This window comes from Fundulus heteroclitus, chromosome 13 (assembly GCF_011125445.2).
Source record: "Fundulus heteroclitus isolate FHET01 chromosome 13, MU-UCD_Fhet_4.1, whole genome shotgun sequence".
Taxonomy (NCBI): Eukaryota; Metazoa; Chordata; class Actinopteri; order Cyprinodontiformes; family Fundulidae; genus Fundulus; species Fundulus heteroclitus.
In genome coordinates, this window is record NC_046373.1 from 27,898,414 (window position 1) to 27,922,156 (window position 23,743).

General features: G+C 36.7%; 1 protein-coding gene across 1 annotated transcript; it reads left to right on the top strand.

The window, feature by feature from the left end:
• Nucleotides 1–1,554: 1,554 nt before the first annotated feature.
• Nucleotides 1,555–8,366, top strand: LOC105922207 (CMP-N-acetylneuraminate-beta-galactosamide-alpha-2,3-sialyltransferase 1). Its single transcript, XM_036145550.1, has 7 exons — nucleotides 1,555–1,746; nucleotides 2,175–2,403; nucleotides 2,517–2,713; nucleotides 2,796–2,975; nucleotides 3,988–4,033; nucleotides 4,116–4,235; nucleotides 8,051–8,366. The coding sequence occupies exons 2-7, from the start codon at nucleotides 2,176–2,178 to the stop codon at nucleotides 8,216–8,218; spliced, it is 939 nt and encodes a 312-aa protein (XP_036001443.1). The 5' UTR covers nucleotides 1,555–1,746; nucleotide 2,175; the 3' UTR covers nucleotides 8,219–8,366.
• Nucleotides 8,367–23,743: the final 15,377 nt, after the last annotated feature.

A 23,743-nucleotide genomic window follows, 5' to 3' on the forward strand; every position in this document is an offset into this window, starting at 1 on the left:
AAATAACACAGAATATGAAATTGCTTGTAACAATAATGATTCATCACAAACTGTGACTGTGAGCTCCAGGTGTTAACCCCGGTCAGACATTTAAAAAAAACCCCAGTAAAAACACATTAGAAATAAACAATTTAACTTTTCCTGATCTTTTTCATCAAATATCTGCCTGTGTGTGTGTTTGGTCGACTTTGGGGCTTCCGGGTTGCAATGAATTTCTCCAGGGTGAAACTGTAAAACTTATATCGTACATTACATATAATTGTATTAAATAGTATATATATTATATATATGAATAAAGATTTAGCAACTTGTCAAGGGATTTAGGAAAAAATATTCAATTCAATTCAATTTTATTTATATAGCTCCAATTCATGATACGTGTCATTTCAAGGGAGTTTCCAAAGTCAAATTCAATCAGATTATACAGATTGGTCAAAAAATGTCCTATCTAAGAAAACCCAGTAGATTGCATCAAGTCTTGACAAGCAGCATTCACTCGTCACAATAACTGTGTTTGACTTCTTTTACGGAAGACGAAAAATGGGCATCACTTTTAAGATCATATCATGCACCTGTGAGCTCTGCCTCCCAGGCAGTTTGGGGCCTGCAATGCCAGAGACTGGAAATGTGTATAGAGAGTGGTGAGGACAGTGGAGAGAATCATCAGGACAGTGCTTCCCTCTTCCCATGACACTGCTCGCACACACTGGATAACCAGGGCCCAGACATCCATTACAGACCCCTCCCACCCCCATCATGAACTGTTCTTCCTAATGCCCTCAGGTTCCGAAGGTTAAAATGCAGAACAACCACATTCCACAACAGGTTCCTTTCACAAGTCATAAGACTGCTAAACGCCCAGTAACCCCCAATACATGCAAAACTAGTCACTTTACATGGACACTGAAGTATGAACTGTCCATGTATGTTATGTCCCGTTCATTGTTATTAACAACACATCCTGCTGCTACATGTACTTGTACTATTCATATGGTCTTACCTTTTCTGAAAATATACAATGTATTTTGGTTTGCTGCTACATTTCTGACAAATGACATATACTTATATATAATATATTATATTTATAATGTTTCTCTTTTGTCTTATGGTTTTATCCAGAGCCTTGGAAAGAGGTTTCACTCAATTGTACATCGTAAATGCACAGTTGAATGACTGTCTATGTCTATTCGCCTCCACAGGGGCTTGTTTTGTTAATATAACAAATCATGGTATTCTTTTGTTAATATAACACTATCTGGTTTTCTCATTGTTTGGTTTAGCATGACATATCTTTAATCAAATAGTACATTCTAAATTGGAGAGTTTATTTCCGACTTAAACAGATAAAACAAGCCAGCCTTTTAACTAATTAGTGATATTTGTGGGAATAAGGGTATTTACTCTCTCTAATGAAACACGTGCAAATTTCCCACTTTTATAGAAGAATAAATGTACAATTTCCTTTTCTGATTTTTCCCTTTAGGAATAGCAACACTGTTCATCCTTGCTCATCTTTGCTTTTGTTCCCCAACGGGTTTGTGTCTCTCACAGCACCTGCCCTAAGAACAAACCACACCTCTTACTACCTTTGACACGTCTCCAGCCCTGCTCTGTAAAACAAACTGCATCAACATATGGTTTACTCCGGGCCAATTTCTGTCTAATATAAAACCTTGCGACAAGTTTCAGGGATATTTGTGACTTTTCAAATAATAATTGGAGCTCAACAGAAGGAGACGTGGTGAGGTAAGGCTTAAAGTTAATAAAATTTTGACCTTTCCATATTACATAAAAATAACTAATGCTTAAAATAACTTTAATGTCTTCTGATGGTTAAATAAAGCGGCTCTGTCAATTTTAACAATGTCTGTGTGGATTGGAGCTTTAAATAAATGAATAAATAATAAGAAAGGTTCATTCTGGACACTGTCTCTCTCCCCTGTTCAGGACTTACAAGCTTCTGCGTTACATTAATGCACAGTCTACTCAATGTATATTATTTCTGTATATATATTGATTTTATTCAATTTTACTTTATTTTATTGTATTCTTATTTCTGTCTGCACCATCATCACCAAGTCAAATTCCTTGTATGTGCAAACCTACTTGGCGATTAAACTTGATTCTGATTCTGATTCTCTTTTGTGTGTTCTCAACTCTCTTTACATGTCCAGGATGACATCCAGAGTAAAGCTGTTGGTTTTTCTGCTCTCTACGGCTGTCACTGGATTGCTGTTGGTATTACAGTTCACTAACCGGTTTCACCTTACAGTCCTAACCTCGTGTGCTTGTGAAAAATGTTTATCCGAAGATAGTCTGCTTAGTCATCGTATGAACCTCTCTGTTGAACCTTTTTTGTCTGCAAAAACCAACCTTTCTGAAGAAGCGTTTAAGTGGTGGCAGGTAAGCAGTCCCTTTAAAGGAGGATTCACTTAATTTAGATCGATGCAAATTCCATACCTTGCGAGAGGGACTCTTTAAAAACACTCAAACAATGTACTGTTTCTATGTTGCAGCGTTTACAGAATGAAAAACGGGACTTCCAGTTCTTTAAAAAAGTGGTGAACAACGTCTTTGAGATATTCCCCTCTAGTCCCAACCCCAGAAAACCCCACCCTGACAGCTGCAGGACTTGTGCAGTTGTTGGAAATTCTGTCAATTTGAAAGGATCACATTATGGTCAGCTGATAGATTTTCAAGATGTGGTTATAAGGTAAAGCTTAAGTTTGCTAATTAATGAAAAAACAAAAAAATAAAATGAAAACCAAATTAATGTGTTATTATATGCTTTTTAGAATGAATTCTGCTAAAATAAAAGGCTATGAAGAAGACGTTGGGACCAAAACCACTCATCATGTCATGTATCCAGAAAGTGCAGTTGATTTACATAATTCCACTCATCTTGTGCTGTTTCCATTCAAAATTATGGATCTTGAATGGCTTATAAAGGCTTTTACAACAGGATTCTATGGAATGTGAGTCTTTTTACATTTAGTCTTCTTCATGGACATTACACCTTATTAACCAATGAGATATGCCACATGTAAGCTACTGAACAAGAAATACCTTAGTTTTACAAGTAAAGGAAAGGACTTACTTATATTCAAAGTGAACACGTAAAATTCTTCAGCTGCTAAAAACCCCAACAGTTTTTGGATCTGATTGTCGTGATCCAGGGTGAGGGGGGAATGCATACTTTTGCCCATCATAAATCAGAATTATGACACAAAATATTAATTCCATAGCAGAAAATTCCACATACCTTGTATGACAACTACATCAAAAAGAAATAACATTTACCTTAGCCCCGAGTTCTCTGTTTAATTTCTTCCCCATAGCACTATTACACAAGTTAATGTTTTGTCCTGAAGTCATGTAAAGAGGTTTTGGCACCCCACTTAGCATTTAGCTCTTCATTAACAGAAGGCCACACATATCTGCATCTCTGTTTTTGTCTATGGAAAAATTTATTTTAATTGCTCTTAAACAACACAAGTTAATCTTGTTTTACTCTTTAAACAAAATATACCGACAAAAAATCCATTTTCTAGCTGATGAAGAATTTAGAGAACCATACACTCTGATAGCTTGTCTTATGCCTTTTGGTTGAAATAATTTTAGTGAGACACTTGGTCTTTTCTATCTACATGACTCTGATGATGGCCCCGTAATCATTATTCACAATCAAAAGTACAACTCATCATGAATTCAGACCTTCTGGATCTTTTAGTACGTAGGCTAATGTGTAATGTCACTTTTAATAAGCTTAGAGGAACCGTGCACTTGTTATGTTTCACCATCATCATAAGAACTGTTCTGGTTAAAACTGCAATGTAAATTAGACATCTTGAACATGAACTCAGCAAAAAAAACAAAAGCTTAATAAAGATCAACTCTTTAGGAATCCTTAGATTTAAATCTGTAAACTATTGTCTTTTCTATTTTCTGTAAAGAATATTTTCAGTCATGTTGTAATGTTTTTAACAGATCTTATGCACCAGTAAAGACCAAAATCAGAGCCAACAAAGATTTGGTGAGTATACATTGATATTTTATTTTTCCCACTTGCAAATGTCACTTTTTAAATATATTAGAACCTATTTCCTTTGTAATAGGTGATGGTAATCAACCCAGCTTTTATGAAGTATTCTCATGAGAGCTGGCTGGAAAAGAAAGGGGCATATCCATCCACTGGGTTTATGACTTTTGTCTTTGCACTTCACATTTGTGATGAGGTAAGTTTTTCTATGTAGCCAAATACTATCAAATGTTTTGTGCAGTAATAAGTGCATTTATTGTAATAATTAGGAAAATTAAGCTTATAAGAACAGTGGTTCTTAAACCTTCCAAATATGGTATCATCCTGTTAAATGTAATGTTTTTACAAGTACCACCATACAAAAAGATTGTACATCACAGGAAAAACACCATTAGATTTTTCCTGTTTGTTGTGTTATGCTAGAAAATTGTAACCAGTTTAAGTTATATTTTTTGATTTCCAACAAGTTTTTAATAAAGTTTTTCAAAGAATCCCCAGTCAGCACAATAGAGAAAAAAAATATCTAATTTGAGTTGCTTGCACAGACTACAAGGTTACCGAAAATAAATAAATCTGAGTTAGGGAATTGTGTGGGGTGAAAACTAAAGTAGAGAGGCAACAACATTGAACTTTCCTCTGATGTGTAAAGTAACCCAAAGAATGACATTTCAAAGCTAATAAAATATGCTATTCTATGCTTAATGCTTACATATCTATCAGGTTTTCTTGTGGTTGGTGATTTAATCATGCAGTATTGAAAGTTACAGGTTCTAGTAAACCGATAAAGAATTACAAATGGTGTTTAAATTAGGACTTAGGACCTATTACTGATTTGCAAAACACTGGCTTAGGCTATGTTCACACTGCAGGTCTTGATGCTCAATTCAGATTTTTTGCTGAAATCAGATTTTTTTTTTTTTTGAGGGGGCTGTTCATATTATTATCAAATGTGACCGCCGTCATACTGCTGTCTGAATGGCTCAAGACTGCAAAGCGACCTGCGTGCACAGATAACAGAAGGAGACATCACAGGGTAGCGCACTGTTTGCAGAAGCAATGGTGAAAGTCATTGAAAAGAAAAAAAAAATGCGGCTATTATTACAAAGCTGCTGGGCAATGAGATCCAACAATAATATGACAACATCAAAGCAAAAAAAGAAAAAAGGCAAGAAAAAGCAGCACAGCTATTGAAAATTGTCTTCTATGGAGCGCAAACTACTACTGCTGTGTGTGCGTGTGAGAAACAGGAGAGTGACCTGAAAGACAGATAAAATGTGATATGACCTTTCAGACTGTGGACGCTTGGAAAGAAATCTGATGTGTAGCTGAATTAGTACAACATATGGAAATGGCACAGATCGGATTTGTTGGTGTGGGTGTGTCAAAAGATCAGAATTGGACAGTTCGCACTGCCATGAAAAAGACAGGTATGGGTCACATATGGGCAAAAGGTTGCATTTGGGTCGCATTTCTCTGCAGTGTGAACGTAGCTATAGTCTCACCACTGCTTTCTCCTTCAGAGGTTTCTCATAGTGAGAAGAATTCATAGCAAGCTGTACAAATTCTGAAGCAAAACTCAGTCGTTTTTATTTATTTATTTTAGTAATTTAGGCTATTTAATGTCGTCACACTGGGTGTATTTCCATAATTTATTGTAGGACAGGTCTGGCAGTGATCCGGCCTTGGTGTGGTTACTGAAGCTGAACTCGAATAAAATAATCTGGCTAATTAAAGCTAACTAATGAATTAACAAGTGGGGTTGAACAAGTGGTGAATAAAAAATTGGTGCTTATTTCCGATAATGAATGTAATGGTCATTTAACAAATTGTATTTTTATTTACTTGTGTCTCAATACAGTTGAAACCAGAAGTGTACATACACTATATACAAAGACATGTAGGCTTTTTTCTTCCTGTCAGACAGAAAAAAAGACTGTCGTCTTTTTTTCAAGATGGCGCTGTGCTGACAGCTGCCTGTGATGTCGGCTGTATCAATAAAGCCTATCTTAATGCTCTTGAATTACCAAAATTATTTCTATTTTCTACTTGCCATGGTGTTCTAATGCTTGAAAGCTACCCCCTTCTTCCTCCAAATGTAGCAATGGTCATTATGGCCAAACAGTTCAATATTAGTTTCGTCAAACCACAGGACATAGCTCCAAAAATGTATTTCCCTGTCCCTGTGTGCATTTGCAAACTGTACTCTGGCTTCTTTTTGAGTAATGGCTTTTTTCCAGGCAGAGCAGCCCTGCAGCCCATGTTGGTGCAGGACTCTTTTCACAGTGGATAATGACACACTTTTACTGGCTAGAGCCAGCACAAGGTCTTTTGCTTTTGTTCTTGGGTTGGTATGCACATTTTGGACCAAAGCACGTTTATCTCTGAGACACAAAACCAGTCTCCTTCCAGAGGACTATGATGGTTAGACAGTCCCATTGAGTTTTTACTTGCACATAATTCTTTCAACAGATGAACGTGGTACCTTCAAGCATTTAGAAATTGCACCCTAGGATAAGACCAGGCATGTGCAAGTCCACAATTCTCTTCCCGATAACTTTGGCTGATTTCTTTTGACTTTTCCATCATGTTAAACAAAGAGGCAGTGGCTTCATTCAACAGTAAGAACACCATCATGGGGAGGAAAGGAGCTTCGGAATGCTGTGCTGATTTTGGAGAGCCAACTCATACGTCATTACGCAATTGTGTTTTTTTTTTTTGTGTGTGTGTGTGTGTCCAGTCTGGCAATGTAGCATTAAGAATTGTTGTCTTAATTCCAAAAAGAGTCAAATAGGTTTTACTTTCACAAGTGGAGCCTTACGGCTTTTGCCATAGTGCTCCACTTTATTTATCTATGCGAGAAGCTTTATTCCACACCTGCAAAGAGAGATATAAAAAGAACAGCAAAACCAACACATAAAGTATTACAGGTACAAACGACCAACGCCTTGATACTATCACTGAAGAATATACAGCACTATGTTATTCACAAAAAGTGATTGAAAAAGATAATAATAGGAGTGTTCTGTGTAGAAGTGAACCTGTAAGCACCTGAACCCAAGCACCTGTAGGTGTTTGCGAGAGTGCCTTTGTGTATGTAAGGTTTTTCCATAAGAAAAATGCTCAAGAGTGGTTGTGAGGAGCCAAAGACATGCTTCCCAGTACACCGGAGCAGACGCCAAGGGAAACAGAACCCCAGATGCTCAAAGGGACCCCCAGAGCGAAGGTACCCAAGAGGGGACAACACAAGGAAAGCTGCCTCCCCTATTCCAGGGAAGAGCAGAGATGAGCCCCAGGAATTCCCCAACAGCCACAACTCTGAAGATCCCAGGAGCCGTGGGGACGAGCCTATGGGCTCTGCCGGCAGCCAAGAGCGGATCCAGCCATGGTCCCAGAGACCTGGACAGGGCAGACAGAGCCACAGGGGCCAAGACAGAGCCACAGGGGCCCAGACATCGCTAAGCAGTCGCCAGGAGCGAGCCATTACTCGATTGTAAAGCAAATCTAGGCCTACAGCATTCCGAAAATAAATTACAAAGTGCACGCTCCCTTCTCTCTGGACATTTTCATTAATTTCCTTGAGTTGGGATGTGCTTATACATCACACAAAGGATTGCGGGATTCCTTATAGATTCTCAGTGCAGGATAAAGGACATAAAGGACATAGGCAAGATCACCAAGTTTTAGACAGTAAAGGTTCAACAGACACAAATGTATCCTGCCTCTATACCCATCTCAGTCTCAGTTGGACTTGTCTTCATATTGCAGTGTAAGATTGTGCAAGCAATAAATGGATCTAGCCCTCAAAAGATGTACACTACCCACAAATAATCAGAAAAAGTGTTGACTCAAAGTGTTCTTTGAAGATATTAACTCCGTAACACCAGGTATGCACTATATTAGCTTTAAACGTTTCTACAATGAACATTTATAGAATCCCCCCTCTTTTTAAACACCATTGCTGGCTTTCCAGATTGGGGTTTTCATTCCATTCTTTTATTTTCGTATTTCTAGGTTCATGTGTTTGGCTTTGGAGCAGACAGCGATGGAAACTGGAGCCATTACTTTGAACTGTTGAGAAACAAAAAGCTCAAAACTGGGCAGCACCCGGGACATCATGAATATGCCGTTTTAGAGCAGCTGGCTAATGAGAAAATTATAAAATTTTATAAAGGTGTATGATAGTTCATGTAGTACATATAAACAGAAATTTGTATAAACTAAGAAACTTTGTGGGACTGAAGTAGTGTGCATTTGTTGTCTTTTATAATCCTTTATTACTTTTTACTGAACTTTTTATTGTGTAAAATAAAAGTACTTTTATTTGTTAGTGTCTCTTTGTGTTATATGCACTCTAAAACTAGAATATTTTCTGGGGTAGTTTTTTTTTTTTTAGCTTAAATGTTAGATATGTGCTGTTGGGAGAGAAGATGGGTATTATAACCAAACATTGTGTAGACAAACTTTTCCCAGTCTGTTGAATTAGGGAAGGAGTAGAAGGAGCCATTTTGAATTTCATGACAACAACATCAGACTTTAGTGAACTTCTTCTACAGATTAAAATAAGAAATTGTAAGATGTTAAAATAATGGACTGCAAAAACTTTAATATCAGTGGGTTGTGTTAATGAATCAAGTGAACAAGTCTGTTCACTTCAGGCATCAAAGGCCATTTGCCTCATTAATAGCGTGTTTATGCTAGTTATGCTTAACATTCATACTTTGACAGAAAACTCAGTTAAAAATATGTACAGACATATTTCATGCAGTTTTGTATATTGAGTATAAATTTTGTTATTCAAGCACACTTGATTTTTTGATAAAAAACTTTGTTGGACCTTATAAGCATCTGTTTTTTTTTTTTTCATTTGATATTTTGTAATGTAGTTAGGGTAGCCCCTCTTTCACCCTACAGTATGGATGTTAGTAGTGGATCCTGCATGATTTATGTGGAGTTTTAAAAAGTCTGAATGATTGATCTTAATTTTACAACCAAAAATGTAAAGATATGCTCAGATTCCCCAGCAGAAGATTTAAATTTACCTTTGTGTACTTCTTAAAATTTTAAATCATTGCTTTAATACCATTTTCTCTTCGATTAACTTACAATATTCTAATGTGATGAACAAGGAACAACTAGTTAGGCATACTACTGTCATGTTTGGAGGTTGTTGGGGACCCAAAAAGCAACAGGGCAGATGCATGATGTAAATAGTTTCAAGAAGAAAATATTTTAGGATTTTGGGAGGATTTAGGATTGCTTTTATCTGTTCTAATTAAACTGTTTCACTAAAACTGTTTTTAATATTTACTTTTAGTTTGTATTTTCCCATGTTTTTTTGTTTCTACATTTTATTCCAACTTACTTTTATCCTATGTTCCTATATATTTAATCATGCAAAGCACTTTGCATTATCTATGTACTGAAATGTGCTATACAAATAAATTTGCCTAGCTTTACCTTAAATCCTTATCTGACTGGCAGATTCCAGTTTGTTCATGTTAATAATAAATCTTCTTCAAACTCTAGGGTCACTTGTGGAGTAACAAAGGGTTCAGTCCTTGGACCAATTGTCTTTACTATATACATATATATATGTATATATATATATATATATATATATATATATATATATATATATATATATATATATATATACACAGGACTGTCTCAGAAAATTAGAATATTGTGATAAAGTTCTTTATTTTCTGTAATGCAATTAAAAAACATGAAATGTCATACATTCTGGATTCATTACAAATCAACTGAAATATCGCAAGCCTTTTATTGTTTTAATATCGCTGATTATGGCGTACAGCTGAAAAAAACTCAAAAATCCTAAAGGCTTGCGATATTTCAGTTGATATATATATATATATATATATATATATATATATATATATATATATATATATATATATGCTACTGCTTGGTAAAATTCCTCTCCATTGTCATACTAATGACACTTAGCTATATGTATCCATTAATTCTGATAAATGTAATTAATTACATCAAGACCTGGATGATTTAAAATGTTCTGGTTTTAAATTCTGACAAGACAGAAGTTGTCATCTTTGGCCCAGAGTCCTTATAAATAAACTTCTTAATCAATCATTTAATCTGGATGCCATTAAATTGTCCTCTGGTAATAAAGTAAAAAAAAAAACTTTGGGTTATTTTTGACCAAGACCTTTAAATCAGATAAGTAATTTAAATCCAATATTAACCAGGTCTCCAGGGCTTCCTTTTTTCACCTCCAGAATATCGCCAAAATTAGAAATATTCTGTCCAGGAGTGATGCTAAAAAACTAGTCCATGCATTTGTTACTTCAAGGCAGGAATAATGTAATTGTTTTACTATCAGTAAGTCCACAAAAATGCAGTTCAAAGCCTTCAGCTGATTCAAAATGCTGCAGCAAGAGTTCTGATGAAAATTAACATAATAGATCATATTTCTGCAATTTGAGTTTGCCTTCATTGGCTTCCTGTTAAATCAAGAATACAATTTAAAACTCTCCTTCTCACATTAAAAACCCAGAGATCTGATTACCACTTATATTCCAAACAGATCACTTTGCTCTGAGACTGCAGGTCTACTGATGGTTCCTAGAGTCTCTAAAAGTGGAATGGGAGGCAGATCTTTTAGTTATCAGGTTCCCCTAATGTGGAACCAGCCGCCAGTTTTGGTCTATGAGGCAGACATCCAGTTTACTTTAAGACTAGGCTTAAAACTTTCTTTTTTGACAAAGTTTATAGGTGGGCGGAATACTTCGAAGACCTCCTTAATCCCACCAACACGTCTTCCATTGCGGAAGCAGAGCCTGAGGACTCTGGGTCGGGTTCTCTCATCTCTGGTGCTGAGGTCGCCGAAGTTGTTAAAAAGCTCCTCGGTGGCAAGGCCCCGGGGGTGGATGAGATTCGCCATGAGTACCTTAAGGCTCTGGATGTTGTGGGGCTGTGTTGGGATCAATGTGTGCTTTTTAGTGTCTCTGCTCTGTCTTCTCTAACAGTCTGTCGTGGCCGTTGGCTGTTCACATTGAGCCTGGTTCTGCTGGAGGTTTTTCCTCCCTGTTAAAGAGGAGTTTTCTTCTCCACTGTCGCATCATGCATGCTCAGTATGAGGGATTGCTGCAAAGCCATCAACAATGCAGACTACTGTCCACTGTGGTTCTACACTCTTTCAGGAGGAGTGAATGCTGCTCGTCAGGAATCAATGCAGTCTGATGGGTTTCCTTAGATTGGAAACCTTTTGACAAATCTGTCTGTATGATTTGATTGAATTTGACTTTATAAAGTTTTTTAAGATGACGTTTTTTGAATTGGTGCAATATAAACATAATTGAACTGAATTGAATTGAGTTGTATGTGTGCATTATACATATTTATACCATGGTCTAGATTATGATTGGCTGCAGGGTGTCTGTTAAAAAGTGTTAGAGTACACCTATAAATTAGTTCCAGTCGAATAGCCTAATTGTTCTAAATTATTGCGCTTGCTCAAACGTTAACTGGTAAAGGTAAGACAGTTGACACTTGTTAGAGCTAGAGTCTGCAATTTTTCTGGAAGTTTTCCCAAGTACCTTTTTGAATAACTGCCAATGCACAAGACCGGCTTACCTCGATCTTCCGCTCTCGAGGGAGATCGCGTCTTAAAAATCTCTCAAATCGCATCAGGTCTTATTTCTTTCTACCGAGGCCTTCCTCTTCTTCTCATAAACATGAACCCAGTTCTTGTGACTCTCAACGTTGTTTAAAGTCTACAGTGAGCGCAGCGGAGCTACAATGAACTTCTATCTGCTAAACTAACCAGATAGATAAACACTAGAAGTGAGCATGCACAGCCAGCAAGCAGAAATTATGAAGGAACGAACATAGACATTGGCGTTATGTGAGCACATCACAATGATTGGCAGGTGGGAACACCAATAGATAAGGTGATACCCTAAGGGACAGAGGGTATGTCTATGGGTGAGAGCAGGAACAAAACTCTGACAAATCCCTTCCCTTCGGATCGAGGGTCATGGATTGGTTAGAGTTTTTACATGCCTGCAGCTCCAAGAGAAAATTATTTTTTAACTTCCTTCTTTTGATTACATAATGTATTTACTACTTTAAGGATGGAAGGACCGTTTTACCCAGTATTACAAAAAGTGTTTCTGAACAGAATTAACAACTATAGCTTTAACTTGGCAACGCGTCACAACGAGTGAAATTAAATAGTTCTCTCAGCCGCTTCTTTTGTGTAAAACCTGTGATTTTAAAGAAACATTCAACTATTAAGAATCAATTTAATGTTTATTTATTTCATAAGTGATCATGGTATGAGCGGGATAATGTCCTCTGAGGTGTTCATTATCATAGTTTAAGGGACTTTGTGGAAGCAACTGTCCTGAGAGCTGTGAACTTTTTTTTTGCAATGGGAGAAAAAAAATAGACTTAGAAATCTAAACCAAGATTTTTTGTATGTGTGTGAGATGTGTCGATGGTAAATATAAACATAGACTTAGAAAAGTCAACAATTCTCTTGGGGCCCCACATTCTCTATTAATCTTATACACTGTTTCATCTTGAACAAACTTATTGCAATTTCAATATATTGTAAATTGAATATAATAGTGTGTTGAATCCTAATTAGTAAATGTAATCTTCTTATCACCAACTGTTTCTATTTTAGTAGCATTTAATTCTATATATTTTTAAAAAGTAAGGAATGAATACTTGGTTTTACCTACCTGGGAAATTAACAGTTAAACATGGATTGCAAAGCTGGGATGACTTGACATTTTTATTTGCATCATACCTGAGTTCAGGTTGACTGAAAAACAAAGAGGCATGAGCTGCAGAGTTATCTTCTGAAAAACTGGTCTCCATGCTACTAATGAGGGAGAGATATGAATTTTCGTTTTTGTTTTTTTGCATATGATGGTGGACAAAAACACAAACAATTTTACTTGCATCGTAGTTAAGTTCAGGTTCACTGAACAACAAAGAGGCACAACCTTTTGAGTTATCTTCTGAAAAACTGAAGTCTCCACTCCACCAGTGATGCTTCTTTTCCAGTTTACACAGCCAATGCAATAATATATCCAACCGGCTCTGTTTTAAGTTGCCATGCTTGGCTAAATTATAGAAATCCAGTTTCAGATAGGTTAAACTTAATTATTGTCTGGGTGTTTTAATTTCCTCAGCTGTTTTTAGATCAGACATTTTCCGCAGCCATATTTCACCTGCATGGGACACGATAAATTATTTCAAAACCTTTTTACTTACTCAGATGTGACTTTCCTTCCTTACAGTTCATTGTATTTGCTGGTTTCATGTTTAAAGCCTGACAGTGGTTGAAAATGTCTGTTGTAGTTTAATGTTGATCATTTGTATTCACAATTTATAAATGGGTCAAAAAAGACAAAATACTTGAAATCTTTGTCTGGAATGTTTAACATGCAGCTAACGTCTAACGTGTAGCTGTGTCTGGTTCTTCACGAGGGCTTTTTAGCTGGCAGCCGCTCCCCCCTCTTACCGGTCTTGTGTGACATTCTGTTCTCCTGAAATAACCTGTACCTCCTGTGTCGGGAAACACACACTGCAGCCAGAGAGGCGGATCCAACCGTCTTCGCAGCATTTCTCTTTGACTTGTCTATAACACGACACATACTCATAACATGGGGACAAATTAATATACCAGCAAGGATTTTACTTTGTCTATTTCTCTCATCATGGTGAATGACTGCTGGGAATTTGGAGATATTTGACAAGAAGGTTGATTTCCATGTTATGAGGGGAAACTGGATATTTCAGACAGCTGAAATGTTCTGTTTCCCCCTTTGATATTCCTAAAAAGGTCTTTTCATCCTTTTAAAAGAGTGGAAATAAGTTTTCATACTTCAGTGACAGTGTTGATAGAGAAATAAGTAAAGTACTGTATGTACATTTCCTGTTGCTGAATATTTTACACAAAGCACAAAAGATATTGATGATCAAAAATTACCTATTAGAAATAATCATACTGGAATACTGAAAAATTTCAGTAATCCGCCATAATCAGCGATATTAAAACAATAAAAGGCTTGCGATATTTCAGTTGATTTGTAATGAATCTAGAATGTATGACATTTCATGTTTTTTAATTGCATTACAGAAAATAAAGAACTTTATCACAATATTCTAATTTTCTGAGACAGTCCTGTATGTGTATATATATATATATATATATATATATATATATATATATATATATATATATATATATATATATATATATATATATAGATAGATATAGATATATAGATATAGATATATATATATATATATATATATATATATGCTACTGATTGGAAAAATTCCACTCCATTGTCATACTAATGACACTTAGCTATATGTATCCATTAATCCTGATAAATGTAATTAATTACTTCAACTACAGGCATCTCTTGATAACATCAAGACCTGGATGATTTAAAATGTTCTGGTTTTAAATTCTGACAAGACAGAAGTTGTCATCTTTGGCCCAGAGTCCTTATAAATAAACTTCTTAATCAATCATTTAATCTGGATGCCATTAAATTGTCCTCTGGTAATAAAGTAAAAAAAAACTTTGGGTTATTTTTGACCAAGACCATTAAATCAGATAAGTAATTTAAATCCAATATTAACCAGGTCTCCAGGGCTTCCTTTTTTCACCTCCAGAATATCGCCAAAATTAGAAATATTCTGTCCAGGAGTGATGCTAAAAAACTAGTCCATGCATTTGTTACTTCAAGGCAGGAATAATGTAATTGTTTTACTATCAGTAAGTCCACAAAAATGCAGTTCAAAGCCTTCAGCTGATTCAAAGTGCTGCATCAAGAGTTCTGATGAAAATTAACATAATAGATCATATTTCTGCAATTTTAGTTTGCCTTCATTGGCTTCCTGTTAAATCAAGAATACAATTTAAAACTCTCCTTCTCGCATTAAAAACCTGATAAAGATCTGATTACAACCCAATGAACAAGATGGGTTGCCTAACAGTGTTTAGTGGCTGATTGATATCCATTACACAAGTTGGGAAAGACTTCCGCGATTAAAAAAAACACCACAAGACCAAGTTTACTTTTTAAATGTATTCTTATTTTTAAGGACCAGATTTAAAAAAAAAAGCTACAATGAGTATGTGTCTTTCTATAGACAAGTCATGAGAAATGCGGCGAAGATGGTCAGATCCGCCTCTCTGGGTACAGTGCACGGGGGAACAGATTATTTCAGGGAAACAGGGGTACAGCCTCTGATTCTTTTAGCAGTAATAAAGACATCTTGTATCAGGTAACATATAGCACTATTTCAGAACAATTTATCCAAAAGCTTTAACAAAAACATCAGTAGGTCTGGAATTAAAAGAATGTTCTTATGGAAAAAAACAAAGTTCAAGTAAAACCACTTTTGTGATACGAATCATTATACCCTGCATTGTAAAGGTAGTTAAGTTGTTCCTCCGACTTTCAAGTGATGTGAGTAAAAACAAGGAGGAGCTAAAGGAGAGTCCTTGGTAGCTGAAAGACTGCCAAAAAAAAAAAAAAACTAAAAGCAGGGTGGCGCCTAGAGAGAACATTGGAATGAAACTGAAGTTTATAGATAGTGATTATTACTCCTGCCAAAGCATAAAAAGTTAGCACTTGATTTGCCCGCCATTCCCGCTTCATGCAGCAAGTAAGTTCTTTTCATCTTTTTCTACTTGAAGACTTTTGAAAGCACCTTCTTGTTCCATCACTAAGGCACCTACCGGGCGCACACCCATGCTCATAAAACACAGGCGCAGCATAATGAAATGTTAAACACATTTATGAGACAGTAAACTGCAGTAAAAAAAATGGCAATTAAAAATAATTTTATGGCCCTTTAACACACATTTGTCTGCTCTTCTTTTGTCTGCATCATTACGTTGCTCAAACAAAAAGTGAGTTTTAACCCAGAAGTTTACTTAAAAGCAAAGCTTTACAAATGGCCAGTCCTTACTAATTCAATGGCAAATGGTTTCAGGTATTCAAAAATGTTTCTGATGTGAAAGCCACTGTAAGAAAAGCATGGTTAACTTTAGGTTCTTGTTCTTACTTTGGAAACATTTTTTTCACAATAAATTCTGAGGCAGGCAGCTTTTGCTGTATCTATTTCGTCCTCATCAGCATTATTGCAGCTAAATGTTTTAACCGTAGTCAAGCTAAATTCTGTTTAGAATGACCAGCAGGTGGAGCATCACAAAAGTCTATTTTTTAAATGACAGAAATAATGTGCAATCGAGCACTAAAATGTTTTAATGCAAATCTTCCCAAATGTTAATTGAACAATAATTTCCCAAAACATGAATTTCATCCTCACACAAATTTTAGGGATAGGCGTGCCTACCTAAGGCAAACTGAACTTTGTTAGTAGAATTCATATGTTGTAGCAACATATACGCTGTGACTGACATGTTGTGTTGAACCTGCTTTTCCTGTTCCTGCTATAATGTCTGGTAACAAGAGAGCAGTGGTTGAGTTATTCTCCTGTAGATACATCAAAGACGTGTTTGCAATCTGAAAGAAAGTGCAACGCTTCTCCACTTCATCGCACGGTATATGTTGCATGATGGCAAACAATTCTGTACAGTTTCATTAGGTTGCCCCTTCCAGTTCACCATTGTCTTGATCATACCTGCAACAACCCCTCAAACAAGACATGGTCTAACACAAACTTTTCACTTTTTTCAACAGCTGTTTCTGTAAGTGAATGAGCAGAGGTGCAGTTCATTTTCAACACCTGTGCAATAGTTAAGAAAAACTAGTAGGATCCAAAACGTATGACCTTTTACAGCAAGCTTTCAGTAAAATACAACTTTCTTTCAAAATTTACGCGTACAAAAACAACTGTTTATGTACCGTGAAAAGTATGATTTTTGTTTTTAGGTTCGGAAAAAAAAAAACAACAACATGATGGACGAGCAACAGATTCCGATTTTCACCCAGATGGACTTTTGAATACAGCTCTAACAGGCCCGCATGATTCAGAGAGGATATGGCTCTGATCCATCATGGACTGTACAGCGGTACATTGGGCACAGAGCTTGAAACAAGATCAGCATATTGTTTTTAGACTCAAATATGAATATAACTCTGTTCCAGTTTGTTAGTTGACTGATTTTTAGCACAGGTTAAACACTCACAAATGCAGAATTTGTACCGGTTATGGCTCACATATGACATGCAGTCATGTTGGGGTTAGCTGGTTTAAATGGACTCAACATCTGGCCGTCCAGTTGCCATTATTGGTTGCAGTTGTGGGGGACAACGCTGCTGTTTAGCAGATGGAGGCAGGTTAAATAATTGGTACTTGAATATAACATTTGTCCATTTCAGTCTGCCCTGGTTCTCTTTGTTCATGTAAAGTACTTTGCATAATGTAAAGTACTTTGCATTGTCCTTGTACTGAAATGTGCTATATACATAAATAAATTTGCCTTTGTTATCAAGGTGTCAGCGTATTTTAGCTATTTTGCATTTCAAACCGACGTTCCAGTCAATCCAGGATGATAACATCCTGGTTTGATTTCCTCATGTTTAACGGGTCACAGTCCTCCAAAACCTGGTTCACCCCAAAGATCCAGTCTCCTGGCACATAACAGCGTACACAACATTGCTTTGTTTGTGCCAGGAGACTGGCTCTTTGGGGTGAACCAGTTTTTGCTCTAATATTTATGTAAACTACTTTGTGAATGGTGTTTTCTCGTGATGCCTTTTTGGAGCAGTACTTTATTGAATAACTATTAAAAGGTAAGTACATTTGAGATTTTAATTAAGCTTGTCCATGAGCGCAGATGCATTTCCCAATTAAAAATCCCTTCACACACCAGTCACATGGCAGCAACTCACTAAAAGCAGGTGTTTGTACCAAGCCGTCTTTATGTTGTGAGAGGTCTGTGGAGAAATGGCAGACTGATTTGAGAAGCTACAGAGTAATGGAAAATAAAAGACAGATAACAGGGTCCAACTGAAAGCTACAACAGAATGTGAAGGATCTTTAACGACTGTGATAATTATAGTTGTCAGACCAGAAGTTATTGCTTTGCTTAAAGCAAACTGAGCAAGATAACTCCCTCCCTTTGGCAACAATTCGAAACCACTCTGTGCTTGGATTCACAAAGCCGCTCAGAGTTCTCTCAGAGAGCTTTTAACTTAGCCTAAAAATGCCTACCTGGGAGTTTTAGTTTAAGAGTGATTCAGATAGCTGCTGAGAGAGACTCGGAGTAAGGAGACAACAGAAATATTTATCTTAGGGAAGAAGTGTGGTTGACTCCGTTGTTAAGTGTGATGCTGTCTTTTGAGAGCTTTGATTGAGAGAACAAGAAACAAACAAAGAATAAATAAATGGACTCCTAGTAATCAATGGAGAAGAATGAACCGGTTAGACTGGATTACAAAATCTGAGATGACGATGAAACTTAACCTAGCTAAATTAAATAATTGTCACACATCCTAAAAATGTTTGGGCAAACCTTCTTCACATCTTCATTATCATTTTAATTTGCTTATGTTCACTCACCATACGGCTCATTTTACTTCTTCATCTATTTGATATTAATGTGCACTCGCCTGTCAGCAGTTTATTGCCTGCGTGTGTAAAACCACCAACATAAAATGGAGAAAAAAAGGTGGAGAAAACCAAGCTGTACAGAGGAGCAGCGTCTCTGTCCGCACAACTCTGGTAGGAGAATGGAGTGTTGAAAGGTAAACTGGTTGCTGGATCAGGGCGCCAATAAGGTGGACTTGGAAGCGCGTCAATGCATCTTTTTCTCTGCATTTCTTTTTCTCTGGGAAGTGAAAAGCGCCACATGCAGCAATCAAAAGCCAGAGAGGAGAGGTGTAGCATATACTGTGTAGATGTTGATTAAGAACTATGCAAAATGAAGGCTCGAATCAGGAGGTCCAAGTTCAGCTCTGGCACAAGGTTGAATTTGTGCCTAATAAGACTCAAACACAGTATTCAAGTGCAGCGTTGTGTTATATTGGCAATGTCAAAACAAAAGAATAATATTTACAGGATTTGCAGTCGTGCATGATAAAGACAGACAAGTCAGTTCAATTATTTCAATCAACACATTACCCAAAGTCCAGTATTTCAGTGAGAGCGAATTAAATTTTTCGGCCGGGTGCTAGATCCAAGTGTATGATTGTCCCAAAAGTTGGTTTGTGAGAATAGAAATCATAAAAAAAATGTTTAGGATTTGCTCTATGAGGCGTACACTTCCTACAAAAAAATCAGACACCAGCATCAGACAAGTGAGCTGTGATGGCATTCCAGTGAAACAAACAATTCACAACATATTCAAAGTTGATAAGGAGAGCGGCAGAGCAGGAAAGGTTAAGCTGTTGAGAAGGGGGGGGGGGGGGGGGGGGGGTTGCAGTACCCGTAGGGAAAAAGCTGTTTGGAATGGATGTGTCAGAAAGGCTGACATAACTCCAGGTAGCCCTCTTAGTATAAATACTAATAATGATTGTATCATTTTCAATGCAAGACTGTTTTAAATATTTTTAAAGATTAAATAATCCACTAGGATAAATATCTGGATCACACATCAGTCTTAACCAATAATAAAATAAGGCCTAGCCACTCTCTCTGCCTGCACAGATGTTTTTAAACCAAACACTCTTTAGAGACAAAACGTAACAGTTTTTAGTGTGTGTAAAATGAGAGAAAGTCTATAAATCCATGGACGTGATACAGCGTGTCGGCATATTGAAAACTGAAGTGTCCTTTTTCTTTTTTCCGCCTTCAGGCCTGGTTCATGGTTTGTAAATTGTAAATTTGTACATTGGTTTGGCCCCTCCATTCATAGTCTTTTCTCTTCAGATTTTCTGAAACAACTTGTGTCTCCTTGCCCTTGTCCAATCACTGAAAAGCAGTGTGTTCACCTCAAAACTCCACTAAGGTCCACTCAGTTTGACCCTGCTCCTGAGTAGGGTCGTAGAAAACCGGGCTGGCCCTAAAAAACAACTATTGCTGAAATGCTTGCAAGCCGAGCTGGTAGAAAAGGGGCTTTAGTTCTCCTACGAATCGCAGTGATTCACTGAAGACAAAATTAAATGTTTCTGTTTTTTATGGATGCTACCAAATCAGTCAGTCAAGAAAAGTTTTACAGACTTGAAATTAGAGGAAAAAGAGACCTGATTTATGAGGACAAGATGAAAGGGCACTGTGAGGCCCTTGTTACCACATTACATTTTAAGGGGAACAACTGCTACTTTAATACAATTGCCATTTGTATCAAAGAAGACAAAAAAACATTTAGATCTAAATTGTTTATACAGTTGTTGTTTTTCTATTTTTATTTTTATTTTTTGCATCTTAGTGTCTCGGGATCTGATGTGGTTCGCAGAGGTTTTCTACATAGACGGGTCACAAGTGGTAATTTGAGTTACTGTTGTCTTTTTATTATCTTTAACCTCTCTGCCCATTTTTGTCTGATACCAACAAGGCATATTTGTCCACCTGAATGTCAACCACTACATATTTTCTCTTTAGCTGAATCATTCTCTATATACCTCAGGGATAATCAGTTTCTGAAATATTCCGACCAGTCAGTCGGGAACCAATAACCATACAACGGTCAAAATCATCAAATTCCACATTCTTTCTCTTTATTATCCTCAATTTGAACTGGGATTCATGAACACAGAGCAAAGGGGGAAATACATCAGCAGTGACCTAAGATAAGTAAGTGTTGCTCGCATTAGTCTGGTTAGGTATTTCCAAACAATTATTATTTCCCATTTTTCTACCAAAAGAAAGATTCTTCACAAAATAAAAGCATTTAGGACAGGCGCTAATCTTCTCTTAGATCACACACTATTCACTACAACTACAAAAAGAAAAGCAACAAAAAAAAAAACAGAATGGTTAGAAAGACTTGTGACATAGGGTTGCCAGAACAAACCTCAGCTTCACTTTGTGAAGCTGCGTGGGATATTTTCAAATTGTTTTTGAAAAGAAGGCATCAACCTCCTTAGGGTTGTTCGCTTTAGGCAATGCAATGACCTGTTTGACAACTGTAGTTATTTTCATAGTTGTCACAGTCTGTTAAAATAATTCTTCTGTACCTTGAGTGCCTCTCACAACATAAAGACGTGTTGGTCCCAAAGACCAGTGGCTCCCTTTAATGTTTTTCATACAATTCTGTGCAAACTTCTGAGACTCACCTGTTTGACATAAACAGATATTGCAGTTTCAAAGTAATTTAAACCTTTGTTCTTCCTGCCACCCTGTTGAGATAGTTGGATTCAGTGAATTGCTGCCATGGGACCGGCTGGTTTGCCATTTGTATACATTTGTGTACTCAATAAAGTACTGCTCCAAAAAAGGTAACCTAACGCAAGAAATCACGATTCACAAAAAAGATTATGTAGCATTTAAAATCAGTTTATGAAAATGAAACCGACTGAATAGTAAATGTTGCTTCATGGTTCTTTCCAGGTTGAGCAATTCAGATGCAGCAGATCTAAAAGGGGAGTAGCAAAGGTGGCTCTGCTAAAACCTGTAAGATCACTATGATCTTTAATGGTGATTATCAGAGGCAGGTGATGAAACAATGTTTAAAGAGATCCACCCTTACATTGATTCTTCTCCTGATAATATTGACTAAAAAAATAAAGTTAGCATGAAGGAATGAATGCCACTAGCTGATAAGGCCAGCGTGATTTATCAGTTTGACAGCCGGCCCTTATCTGGTTGTCTCTTTTCGCACGAGCACAATGTTGCACGTAGCATGTGTACCGCGTATTTAACAATAATCATGACAAATATGCTGAAACATTTGAAAAAAAAATCGTACAAAACACAAACATTGAAAGACTGGCCATGTTGATTTTTTTTAGATGTCGTCAATGGTAAAGGGATATTAAAGAACATTTTAGTTTTTTACTAAACTTCTAGAATATCACAAAAGGAAATAAAAGTTACAACAATAAAAGCCTGTATTCATTTTTATCAGACAATTTATTTTTTGTTGCAGCATGATGCCAGTGTACTTTTATTAAAATTTTGATTCTGATCGGCCCTTTACCTGAACTTATAATGTTGCCAAAAACACATTTCATTGTGTGGAGATAGTCGTGACTTGTTCTGTTTTGGTACGTCACACAACCAGCAGAAACTCTGCATTTAAGAGTGTTTAACCTGTGGTGAACCGGTTAGTGGAACAGTGTTATAATTTGGTTAAGTCTAAAGATAAATAGTTTCATCTTGTTTCAGCCTCTGTACCCATGCTGCCATAATACTGTCCATCAAGGATCAGTTATAACCAGCTGTTGTACATATAGACCTAAGCATTTGCTGCTGGAGCGGTTTTCAAAAATTCATATGACTGGATTAGAAGCCACATTGGAATCTGTTAAGAGTTCCAGCATATTCCTTACTGAAGCCCATATATATATATATATATATATATATATATATATATATATATATATATATATATATATATATATATAATGCTTACTTTATGAGTGAAAAAAACTTGGATTTGTCTGTAGCACAAGTTTTTATAATTATTGCAAAGGTGTTGAAAAGGAACTGCACCTCTGCTCGTTTAATTACAAAAACAACAAATAAAAAATAAACATGTTTGAGGGGTTGTTGCTGGTATGAGACAAAGGTGAGGTAGACAAACCAGAACGGTTAATCTCAGGGAAGTGTCTCATAACTGGGCCGAATTGCACCGCATCATACAACATATAATTGTGCAATGAGGGGGAGAAGCGTTGTACTTTCTCTCAGATTGCAAATGTCTCTTTTCTGGATCTGCAGGTGAATAACTAAACCCCTGCCCCCTCTTTGCCAGACGACATGGCAATGATTAGGAAGAGCAGGGTTAACGCAAAACGAAAGACACAGCGTACATGTTGCTGAGACATGTGGAGCATACTGACAAAACAAAGCTCAGGTTGCCTGAGGTAGTAAAGAGCCTGCAGCTGAAGCTCAAGTAAAAATAATCAAATTTCCCATCACTAGTGCCAATGCAACATGCTGATGCACAACAGCAGAGTCATGACTGCTGGACCACTTAATCTCACTGTGTTACTGTTTTTGAAGGGCTGTAACTAGTTGTTGTTGTATTAGCATAGATCGGCAGTTTGTAAAGCAAAGCTTTACAAACTGCTGGGCATCCTTCTCTATAAGGATACCCAGATAAAGGTTTATAATTACCCTGTGTACTACTCTAATGTCTCTTAAATGTGTTTAATATTTTAAAATGTTGATCCTATGGCTTTGTTGCATGGGAGTGTGCATGGTGGGTGCTTCAGTTTTGGATCAAGAAGGTGCTTATAAAAGTCTCTTTGTTGGAAAAGATGAAAAGAGCTGATTTGCTGCATGAAGTGGAAATTATTGCCATATTAAGTGCTAAATTTAAAGGCTTTAACATGAGTATTGACGATTCAGTTTCGTTCTGATGTTCTCAGTTACACCCTTCTATTAGTTGTTCCTGGCATTCATCCAGCTAGTAAAAACTCTGATTCGGAGCCTCCTTGTTTTACTCACCTTACCCGGAGGAACGGCATAGCAAGCTTTACGATGCAGGGGAGAATGATCCATATCACACAAGTAGTTTTACCTGTTTACTTTGTTGTTTTCTATAAGAAAATCATTTTAATTCCTAACCAACTGATGTTTATGTTCAAGCATTTTGAGAAATAGTTTTTTTAT